The 12011-nt window shown below is 34.4% G+C and overlaps 2 protein-coding genes across 2 annotated transcripts; both read right to left on the minus strand.

Moving 5' to 3' along the window:
• Positions 1-916: 916 nt before the first annotated feature.
• Positions 917-2323, minus strand: LOC136416732 (tubulin alpha-1 chain-like). The gene has a single exon (XM_066402062.1). It carries the CDS (start codon positions 2213-2215, stop codon positions 968-970), a length of 1248 nt encoding a protein of 415 aa, XP_066258159.1. The 5' UTR covers positions 2216-2323; the 3' UTR covers positions 917-967.
• A 3489-nt stretch (positions 2324-5812) lies between these two features.
• Positions 5813-11679, minus strand: LOC136416758 (uncharacterized). The gene is made up of 2 exons (XM_066402104.1): positions 11483-11679; positions 5813-7352 (listed from the first exon to the last, which is right to left on the minus strand). The coding sequence occupies exon 2, from the start codon at positions 7340-7342 to the stop codon at positions 5888-5890; it is 1455 nt and encodes a 484-aa protein (XP_066258201.1). The 5' UTR covers positions 7343-7352; positions 11483-11679; the 3' UTR covers positions 5813-5887.
• Positions 11680-12011: the final 332 nt, after the last annotated feature.

The raw sequence follows: 12011 nt of genomic DNA on the forward strand, positions 1-12011 counted from the left end.
GCATGATCTTTGACACCCTTAAGCAACCTATTCTTTCTGCAAAGCTAAGGTTTTTTAGTTTGGGTGAAAAGGCAAGTGGATTTTTTGAGAGCTACCTTGGTAGCAGAAGCGGGTGCTATTATGCGATAATGCATTTTTGCCTAAACCTCTTCTCAGAAGAGTTACACTGTTTATTTTAACAGCAGTTTTGCCATGGTGTCTGCAAATATGACCTCACATGTATTTTTTTATGAACTACCTGATTATGTTTAAACTAGAAAATGCATATTTTCTTACTCACCAGGTCCTCAGTCGTAAATTTTACCGTTCTTTTTCAACATAGAAGGATCTATTCAATGCTTTATTATATTAAAAAGAGACTTCTGAAAAATTTTGGAGATTCTCATTTATACTTTAGTAATTACTTAAGCTATTACAGTTTATGTTTGATAGCCCACCTTAAAGTCATTCTGGATCCAAATGATCCGAATCCAACACAATACGTTCCAACATCAACAGTTTTAGTTTAATTTCTTTCATATTCAACTAATACCAACTGAAGTCTTCAAACAATAAATCAAAAGGAAGTAACTACAACTCTTCTGACCTTTCCCTTAGTCTTTCTCCAGATTTTATTTCAACTTCTTCGTAAATCTCCACGAGGATGAACTATGGATATAAACTGAAGCATACCAAAGGCCAAAACTATGTTTCCACTAAGATAAAGCCTGTGGTTTTCGGTATCAGACAAATCGTTTCTTAAAAGGTGTCTTATTTCAGTTAACTCAGTTACCCCCGAAACCCTGGATCTCATCGATCTCATTTTACCAAAAAATTTCAAATGCAAACAATCTTAATGATTTTCCCTCAAATATTTACCACACATTTCGGAATATCCCATCGTCCAATCACGCATAATAAAATCTCAACACAAACCCAGAAATGAAAATTTATTTAATTCCAAAAGTCTTATAGACAACGCAGATATTTAATATTCTTCAATACCATCGCCTTCAACTTCTCCAGAGTCCATTCCGACTTCTTCGTAGTCTTTCTCCAAAGCAGCGGTGTCTTCCCGAGCCTCAGAAAATTCACCTTCTTCCATACCCTCTCCCACGTACCAGTGAACGAACGCTCTCTTTGCATACATAAGGTCAAATTTGTGATCCAACCTAGCCCAAGCTTCTGCGATGGCTGTTGTATTGGACAACATGCAAACGGCTCTTTGGACTTTAGCCAAGTCGCCTCCTGGTACTACAGTTGGTGGTTGGTAATTGATTCCCACCTTGAATCCTGTTGGGCACCAATCCACAAATTGAATAGTACGTTTAGTCTTGATGATTCCAATAGCAGCATTTACATCTTTAGGTACCACGTCTCCCCGATACAACATACAACAAGCCATGTACTTTCCATGTCTCGGATCGCATTTCACCATCTGGTTTGCAGGCTCGAAACAGGCGTTGGTGATTTCAGCGACTGACAGCTGCTCATGGTAAGCTTTCTCTGCGGATATGACTGGAGCATAAGTGGCCAAAGGGAAGTGAATTCGAGGGTATGGTACCAAGTTCGTCTGGAACTCTGTTAAATCCACGTTGAGGGCACCATCGAATCGCAGGGAGGCGGTGATAGAAGACACAATTTGACCAATCAGTCTGTTGAGATTGGTATAGGTTGGGCGCTCAATATCCAGATTTCTTCTGCAGATGTCATAAATGGCTTCATTATCAACCATAAAGGCGGCATCGGAATGCTCTAAGGTTGTATGGGTGGTGAGAATGGCATTGTAGGGTTCAACCACAGCTGTAGACACTTGAGGAGCTGGATAAATGGCAAACTCCAGCTTGGACTTCTTCCCATAGTCCACGGACAATCGCTCCATCAATAGCGATGTAAATCCTGACCCGGTGCCCCCTCCAAATGAATGGAAGATAAGGAAGCCTTGGAGCCCAGTGCATTGATCTGCCAGTTTTCTTATGCGATCCAGCACTAGGTCTACAATCTCTTTTCCGATGGTGTAGTGGCCACGGGCATAGTTATTGGCCGCATCTTCTTTACCGGTAATCAGCTGCTCTGGATGGAATAACTGACGGTAAGTTCCAGTCCTCACTTCATCTACTACAGTCGGTTCTAAATCCACGAAAACCACCCTTGGTACGTGCTTTCCAGTTCCCGTCTCGCTAAAGAAGGTGTTGAAGCTGTCATCACTACCTCCAACAGTTTTGTCAGAGGGCATTTGTCCATCTGGTTGAATACCATGCTCCAGGCAGTAAAGCTCCCAACAGGCATTACCGATTTGGACTCCGGCTTGGCCGAGATGGATGGAGATACATTCGCGCTAAAGAGTAAGTATAGTGATAACCAAATATCGAATGAAATTATTTTTCTAGGTAAACCAGATAGTTTTTTTGGTAAATATTGCATGTTGTGGGATAGAAATACTTACCATGATTTACGAACGATATAAAATCTTGTTGCAAATGGTTGAATGGAGCGTAAAGGTTCAGAAAAGCCTCCAATTGCTCATCAAACAATTTATACGGCAATGTTTGACAACCAATCGTGTTGCTAAGGCAGATTCCTTTGTGATAGCCAACTATTTGCTTATGGAAGGATAAATTCAATTTAGCTGGTTGAATTAGTCATAGTTCGTAAAAGTGATGTGTTCAAAATAAACGTTCCGAGAATCAGGTGGGAAAAGATACGGAGTATTTTTTTCCGCCCTGAATGATTGAGTTTAAAGTACGAACTAAACTCAATAATTGAAATAGTAAATTGGTGAACGAGACAAAAAATCCATTTTTTGTAGATAAAAAAAATACTTTAGCTAGCTAGGCACTCGGCTTCACCGTTTTAGTTTAGAATTATTTTAGAATTGAAATCTTAAATAGGTTATTGGAAGGTTTTATTAATGAAAACACAAGTCCACGTGCAACTTATGACCAAAAAAGTAGTTCTCAAAATGACCCCACCACACTCAGGTGTTGGTGCGGTCATCAACAAGGTAATGAGAGAGTTCGCTTTGAGCGATAACTATGAATTGATTTAAAAAAAATAAATGTAAGTTAATTAGGTTATTCCTCATTTTGAAATATCTGTATTTTATTTATTATAGAATAATAATTTGATCATTTGATGTACCGTCATAGTACATGAATTATTCTGAGATTATAAGGATTAAATTTATTACACAAAATTTGCGATAATGAGGTGAAAAATTCATATCATTACATTTAGGTTCATCTTACGTGATCGTAGAAGAATTCATATTCATTCAATGCAAGAAAGAGAATCTCTATTAAGTCCAACGTAAACTTTCCATTGCGACTGGAAATCCCTTTCATTGTCGAATGTAAAAGGTTCCGTTGCGGCCATTCATCTTTGTCATTGAAAGCTATCGGAAAAGTCACTCGTACTCGCCACAAAACTTAGAGATTTCTACGAAACAAATTCTTGTCGATACAGATCCTAAATATGGATGGTTCCGTTTGCCAGAACTCCAAGAATATTGCAACTGTGCCGTGAATTTTAATTTGTTGTATTTGCTAAGTTCCATCTATCGCGCCGAAAATATGAAATAATTCCGAGTTAACCCTAGAGGCAATTTGTGCGATGTTTCTTTCGTTTTTTCCCAAAGGAGAAATCTTTGCTTAGCATTTTAGTCAGGTTTCTTAATAGTCCATTTGAGACTGCCTGAGGCTTTAATACAGACTATTGTTTGCTAGCCAAAACACTCGCGGATATAATTTTATAGCATTTATGTGAATTTCAGATTTATTACTTTTTACATTTAATAGATCAAAGAATGCAACAAGGAATGCTTTACGCTACTGGAGTCTATGGAAGCGACTTTTATTATACTAAACAAAGACGTCTAAAAAAGAAATACAGAAACAAAGAAGTCAGGAAGTTGGCAAAGATCATCTTTTGCCATAGTACAAAACTAAGCTGCTATTGTGTGCTTCAATTAGATAAAACCATTTTCGATGTATGGTTACATACTTATCTGATCTGTCGCCGATGCTCTTGGTTGTATGCGCGTGAAAAATTGATTTGTAATGTGATTTACTTCAAATGTGAAAAATGATCAGAAAAAAACTTCTTCAGTAATAAATACTAATTTAATTGAACTTATTTACATTTCAACTATTTTTAGTTTTGCTGCTTTTAAGTACTCAATTGACGTAGATATTAATGAGCAGATACCCTAGTTATATAATGCATGACCCGACACATAACATTTTTATAGCCATGTAGGCCACAAAAATTTAAAACGAGCACCTAACCCTTGAAAGTGCGGATTTGAGTTTTCAAACTTGAACTTTTCCAAAAAAAAAGAATTATTCCGCACTCAAATATTTTTTACCAAACTTTTATTAAGCACCAAAAGTTCCAAACTTCAACTATTTCTCACAGACAATAAATCTTCTATTCACTTTATCAATATGGGAGCCTTTTGCTTTTTGACTTCTTTTTTGACCAGCTTTGATTTTAACTAAAGGACACACACATGCAATATTCGATAAGCCTCGAATAGCGATCACTCGTCACTATACTCGTTACTACTAAGGACCCTTTGATTCGTCATATTTTACCAACATCAGGCGAAAATAGCGAATATGTATCAGGAAAATCAAATATTTTTCTGCAGCTACACATCGACACTAGTTGGCCTTAACAGAATGATGCCGATCGCTCGCTATTTGAGATTCGCCGAATGCCACAAGTATGTGCGCTCCTTAACCGTATTGGTTTTACAGGAGGTAGGAAATATATTTATCTGCCATTAATAGCTCTGGCGAATATGTGCCATATTTATGGTATTAAAAGTGAGAAAATTGAAATCGATGTAAAATCATTGATCATCATTTGTTTCGAATAGTAATGTTGAAAGTGTGGAATTTGAATGCTGTCATCACTCGATTTAGTATTACGGTTCATTGTTACAGGGTACTACTTTTGATGCTGGTTCATTACATAACTGTTTCCTATCTAGGTAGAAATAATTTGTGGAATACTACTCTAGGGGAAAAGTTAGGAAATTTATATACTGACTTTTCTGTTCTGTTGCTATATATAATAATATGGACTAAAGTAATATAGTATGCCTAGGGAATTATGTCAGGTAGATCTGCGCATATTTGAATCATGTAGGGCCAAACTTAGGTCTTACAGCTTTCTAATGATTTGCTGAGTAGGATGGCGTAGGAAGGGGTTGTCACCTTTATAACTTAAGAAAGTAGTTAAAAAGCATTGCATCAATAACGTCATCGTAGATTGTCTTATTGCATGCAGATTTTCGTTGTGTAATCTGAAAATTTCATAAAAATAAAATCCTATACAAAATTTGAAATCAATTTTATCCTATCAATGTTGATATATAATTTTTTTGGTCCCAAAAACTTCCCCGAGAAAAGAATTTTCACAGAAACCCCCTTAATATTAATACCGATATATTTACCCAATTTTTTGTACTTTTAAAACTATATGAATCGAAACTGCTCCCTGGATTTCCAGTAATTTATTTCCACACTCATGATGTGGGGCTTTAGTCCCAAATATTGACGTTATTTGAGTTTGTTGTTATATATCATGGTTTTGTTATTCATACCCACTTAGAAATACTATATCTAGAATACTTCAAAATTAGTTAATCATTTGCTTTACATGTAATTTTAGCAAGATTAAATAATTTTCAAGTGATATTTCTTCATCAACTCCACATAGGTATAAAGGCATACTTCCCGAAAAGTGTTCCGGGTTTATTTTTAACGCAAAATAAAAAAACATCTATTGTGTTTTGCTGAAGGAAATTTGAAATCAAATCTCAGTCTAATAGATTTAAACACATTTTAATATTTAGTATAATAATAATTAATATCACAAATGTTGAAGTAAATGCCAAAAGTTATCTCGTAATAGTCAAAATAGAATGCTTAGGCTTCACCTTGTAACTTTTTAAATTTTCAAGGCTCATGCATCTCATATAAATATCCCCATGTTTAGTTAACAACAAGGGTTCCTTGAAATTCTTGCCTTTAAACTTCAATTCACAGAAAAATTTTCTCGTCTTAGGCCCACAAAACTTAACCTTCCAAACTATTTTATCATTAATTGAACTCCAGTTGACATAAAATATACCCATGTTCTCGTGGACCAGAAATTGCTCTTGCTGTTTCTGAAATATTGCTATAAAGGACTGTACAAGTTTAACACTACTATGAATTAGCTTCAAATGATTCACCATAAACTTGAAGGGTCCGTTCAAACCACATTCGTTAACTGGGCACATATATTGGCAGAAAATACAACTTAACTCATGGTCTAATATGGCTGGATATAGCATCTTTTGGGAACATCCGTTTTTCTTGTTTATGCAACCGTAATTGTGATTAATAGTTTTATTTTCAAGTTCTATATTTCTGTCTGTAGTAATGCCTTTATTGCATATGACACACATTTTTTTTTCATTGAAACAGCTAGAACATATGTTGTGATTGGAACAGCAAATGTATATTGGAGCAGTTAAATGACAAGCACAGTTTGAACATTTCAGCTCTGAATCCAAGTCTGATTCTGCAATTGCGGTTAAACTTCTTACACTGGCATATCGTTGAAAAGAGCCGTACTTCTGTCTATCTTCTGAAGTAAATGTCTGAGACCTTGAGAGTGAATTATTTTGTTTTCTCTGTGGTTCCGAATAACCATTCCAAGTGAATCTATAGGTCTCATCCAAGCTCAACTTTTTTTCTCTAATTTCGTCTTCTGGTGAGTTACCTTCGTTAGGAGTACCAAAAAACTCATCTAAATTTAACAACGACCCTCGGAAGTTTTCACCTCCATCCTGTTCAATAGTTTGAGTGTCTCTTTCGTTATCGCCGTAGTCTAAAGGGCTTCTGGGAGACTCAACGGCAATACTGATTGGACTCGACGGATTAAAATCGCCATTTACTAACAGTCGGCATTCCACACTGTCGTCATCTCCCAAACATGACTGAATGCATTCCAAGGTAACACTGAAATACCCATCTTTGATTTCAATGTCTTGCTTAGCTACTTTCACACCAGAAGCAGATATTTCAATATCATAAGTTAACTTGGAAGCAATTTTATCTGGCCCAAGATATCGGAGATATATGTTCAGACTACCCTCATTTATTCTTGTTTGGAGCAAATAGATTTGATTATCAAAAAGTAGTAACCTATTTTCTGAGGGTACTAATAAAGATACATTTACTGACTGAGTTAAATAGAGAAGATCTTCGTGTTCTTGGCTAAAGTGTTCAAATATGTCATCGGAAGCTCCTTCCCAACTACAGCCGTACTTTTTGTCTGCAGGACAGAGGTATATCGTAGTTATCATGGTCTTTGAGCTGAAAATTAAATACAAAATATAATATATTGGCTCAAAAAAAAGTTTCAATGCACTTAAAGATATCAAATTTTTGGCTGTGTTCGATGTCCTATGATGTCGGATTTTCGGATTAGTTCGGCACATATCAAAGTAGAGTTTGTGATCTCCCAATGAGTTTTAATCATTATAGGATGTAAAGGATTACACCGATAAAGATCTACAGTTTTGATGAAACCTACTCCCAGGCTACCACTTTGCGAATCGCAATGTTATCAATGTCAAGAAATCCTGACATCTCAGTATATCGAACTCATCCCCGGCCAACACCAAAATCAATATGTTTTATACAGAGTAGGTTATATTGTAGATCATGAAAATATCTCTAGAACTATTGTTAGCAAATTATCAATGTGCGATTTTCCTAAATTCCTCTAAAAAAACAGTGGTGCGCATCCTACTATATATGGTAGCGTTCTTAAATCTAAGAAAAAACTGCACAACTTGGCAACACAAATAAAAGATTTCTAATTACTACATAGCATTGTTGTAGTGTTCAAAGTGATTCACAGCGTTTTGTAATTAGTCTACTTTTTATTGCTGTATTTTTGTGTTTAACAAAGTTTCTTGACTTTCACAAAGTTCGAAGTCTCACTAATCATCGCCTCTATGAGAAACTAACATTATCAAGTTGCTTCAAGCACGAAAGAACTGCAGTTTTTTAATAATAATTTAATACATTTTTTGTTTTTGAGAGAGTTCATGGATGACTATTTATTTTGAAAAAGTCGATTTTTTTTGTTACTTGACCATTTATGTATCGTAATGTTGATTTGTAGAAATGTTTTACTATAAACAATTTTCATTCGAGGGAATCATAGAGTTTACTTGCTTCACATTTTCAAGAAATAAAACGCACCTAGCATTTTTTAAATTAGATTAAAATTTGAATTAAAAGTTGACTTCTAATCAAAACTCTATATAAAAAGTTTTCTAAATCTTATAACAAAACAAAAAAAAAATCATGAATAATAAAAATATTTAAATTTCTAGTAATTTTTGTTGAAATAAGCTTGAAATAAGTACAATCTTAAAATTTTTATGAAAAATTATAATGCTGGTCAATTTGCAGTTATAGATAACTGGCCTACATGCAATTTACGGTCAAAAAAGGTAGAAAAAATATGTTTACTATTTGTTTACAGTAATATAATAATGTAAATTATACCCGTGAACAATTCGAAGAGGCACTCCAAAAAATCACCGATGAATATCACTTTTGATACGGCCTGAAGTTACTAAATATAAAATACCCTTCGGAATATTACATGATAAATTTCATGGCAGACATGCAGGAATTGCCAATGGTAAATTTATAATGTCCGCTGCAGAACAACGTGTCCTAAATGTTGAAGTAGCATGTGCTGATCGGCTTAATTTATTTAACCTGAAAATGCTTGCTAAAGCTTATTTAAACGAAAATGGATGAGTAAACAACATCCTTGGAAAGGATTGGGCGCTAATAGCTATTTGTTGAATGACAGTCCAACAGTTGGCTTTGTAAAACCAGAATTGGTACTTGAACCACCCAAAAAGGATGGTATCAGTATCAACAAGGGTCACAAATTAATTTAGTGTAACAGTAATGCTATTCTTATCAGATGGTTTACGTTCTGGTTGAGCCAAACCAACTTTTGAGCTGTGATTGTACTGTACCACGGGGTGTAATTCTGGTATTCCAAGTATTCGCTAAGTTAAATTTAAAAGAAAATTTGGCATTACGACCGAATTGTATTGAACCATTAGTTCAACTCTATTCTGCTCAATGTACTCTTCGTACGTTTAGCAGAACGTTATGAAAACGCATAAGAAATTTGTTTATATTAGTTGCTATTATTGGGGCAACAATGCATTTCTTATGGACATCAAAATTGAGGGTTTAGATGAACCAATTCAATATTCTCAACAGTTCAATTGAAATTCAATAACTCGACCTACTATATATCCCTTAAATTACTTGACTCGAAAGACCATTAACGTCCTATGAAGCCTAACTTACTAAATTTACTAAAATTCATTGAGTGCTTATTTCCTTAAGAAGAAATTTCTAACATCACATTTGTTTCACATGTGAATTTGATTTGAATATTTTAAGAAATTGATGACATACGTTAGATCGAACTATTTAGAAGACATGAACGAGTCGATATTTTTGAAAAAGTTAGTTTAGGCTAATCTTTTTAAACGTTTTGTAGGCTTAAAGGCACGTAATTTGAAGAGAAGGAATTAATTTTTTTCGTTTATCGAATCAGCTTTATTACTTCTAAAGAAAGCAATATGTAATTCCTTTGCGTGGCACGTATATTAAGGAGTTCGTTCCTTTTTTAGCTCTTCTTTAATTGTTCATTTTCACAAACGTTAATTTAAATAAAATGTGAGATCATTTAAACGATACTACGGGATATATATAGCAACAAGGAACTGGAAAAATGGGGAGGAACGAGAAAATATGCGATATTGTAAATTCCACTCCATACTTAAATAAGTATTTTTGTTTGCATGTTGGGTGATACGCAAATTTTCTACAGTTCTACTCAAAAATAAAGTGTCCCTAAGTATTCTTTTCTTAAGATTGGGGTCGGGGAAACGGGCATAACGGTTTAAAGAAATGCAAAACTGAAATGGCGCAACGTTTTGCTTCTAACAAAACGAAAACCGTTCAGATTTTTCCATGAGAAATCTGGCAGCCAATTTAGCAATTTGTAAAGAAAAACCTGGAAGATGTTATTAAGCGAAAACCCTCTTTAAATATGGACAAATTTCCATTACTTATATCGATGAAGTACATATTGTTTGCAAAGAGGATGGCATTCTATAAAAATAATATTGTGACAAGCTGAGTTGTCTAAAAATATGTATATTTATAAGGAAATTTTATGGATGGACCGATGAATCCACATTTTTCATGGTTGGTTTGAAATCTGCTTCTTACTGCATGCAAGAGGGTTAGAAAAATAAGGTATTATTACGTAAAAATTTGACGTCCCATTTAAATATTCTTTATGATAAGTACCGTTCCTTTGGGCTAAGAAAACAACATTTCTTTCATATATCTGGTACCATATTCAACACATATTTGTCAACCTCTAGGCGTAGAATTTAGAAGCCAATGTAAGTTGCCTCGGGAGCCACAATTACGGACTACAAATGAAAGTCCATAAGCGTGCTACAAAAAATCAATCAAGATACAATGCAATCCAAGGCTATGTTAGGAGAACAAGAGGAATGAACCTTATAGCTAAACTTGATCGACAGATTTCACGAAACTGGTTTAACTCTCTGAAATCCTGAAATTTTAGACAAAATCACAGAAATATCTGACAAATTCGGAGAAATAATCAAATAATTCTAGTTAACCAGGAAAAAGTGTCACTACTTGTAATAGTGTTAACTCAACTAAAAATGAAGATATATTATAGTAGATATATGACAACTTATCTTATAAAGTCGAGGACGAGAATATGCAAATTGAAGAAGCGCCAAAACATTTATTCATGTAAAATTTATCCATACCCTTCTATCCATTTGCATAGTCCATATGCTTCGGTTCAGTTTATTTTCGATTTATAACATTTTTTCCTAGGTTCTGAGGACGGTGACAAATTTCTCATTCGAACGTTAACACGGGTTTTCGTCCCAGCTTTTAGTAAAAGTAAATATTATTCAGAGTTAGTTTTAACTGAAAATGGGATGTAACGGCACCGCACTAACCATCCCTGCTTGTGTGCAAAGCGTTATTTTCAAACGAAATGAAAGAAAAAAATTAACAATCCGCCGCAAACGTATAAAACAGATTTATGAGAACAAAGTTTCAATCAGATAGATCCATCCAGTAAAGTTTTATTGGGCTTTATAAGGCATAAGTGGTACGTTCTATAATAGTTGTATATGTGGTATATTGAGAATTATACATATATTTGCATTGTATGTGTGTATATGTACATACCGCCGGCATTTAGCTAAGGAATACCTACTATATACCCATTTATTTAAAAATAAATGCTCGACTATGATACAGATATCCAGAAATAACTCATCTTTGGAAACGACACTAACAATCATAAAATCAATAATGACACATGTATAACTTACCTTTATTACAGAGTTTTCTTAAACAGATAAATATTAATAATATAACGTAACTGCTCGTACATGAAATCTATGCATACCGGCAACTTAATATTTTGCACTTATTAAATGAATAGTACTGACATTAGCAAAAAGTGTAGGTACCACTGTTTGCTGTAATTTGACGACAAAACCGGCGGTGATAAGGCAAAGTGGTTTAGGTATGCCTATGATAACATTTTTATCAGCAGATTATTACTAAACTTATGATTGAAGGTTATGCGCGAAATATAAAATGAATTCGCTTGGCACCGAATTTCGCACTGCATGAAATATCCTAACTCTATTCTAACCTGAACTATCCACTTAGATTATCATCACTGGACTGAAGTCATCATCAAGAAAAAGATTAAGATTTTTCGAAATCAAGGGCGATGTTACGTGTCAAGATAAACCTACTGAAAAAATGAACTATGTCAAAAATATACATATTTTTTAAATTATTATATAAATATTAAATTATTTATATAATTATAATATTATTTTATATTAT

The sequence above is a fragment of the Euwallacea similis genome, chromosome 24, assembly GCF_039881205.1.
Source record: "Euwallacea similis isolate ESF13 chromosome 24, ESF131.1, whole genome shotgun sequence".
Taxonomy (NCBI): domain Eukaryota; kingdom Metazoa; phylum Arthropoda; class Insecta; order Coleoptera; family Curculionidae; genus Euwallacea; species Euwallacea similis.

Excerpts from the sequence above, each read along its gene's own strand:
- LOC136416732 (XM_066402062.1), bottom strand. The coding sequence starts at position 2,215 with ATGCCCTCTGACAAAACTGTTGGAGGTAGTGATGACAGCTTCAACACC.
- LOC136416758 (XM_066402104.1), bottom strand. The coding sequence starts at position 7,342 with ATGATAACTACGATATACCTCTGTCCTGCAGACAAAAAGTACGGCTGT.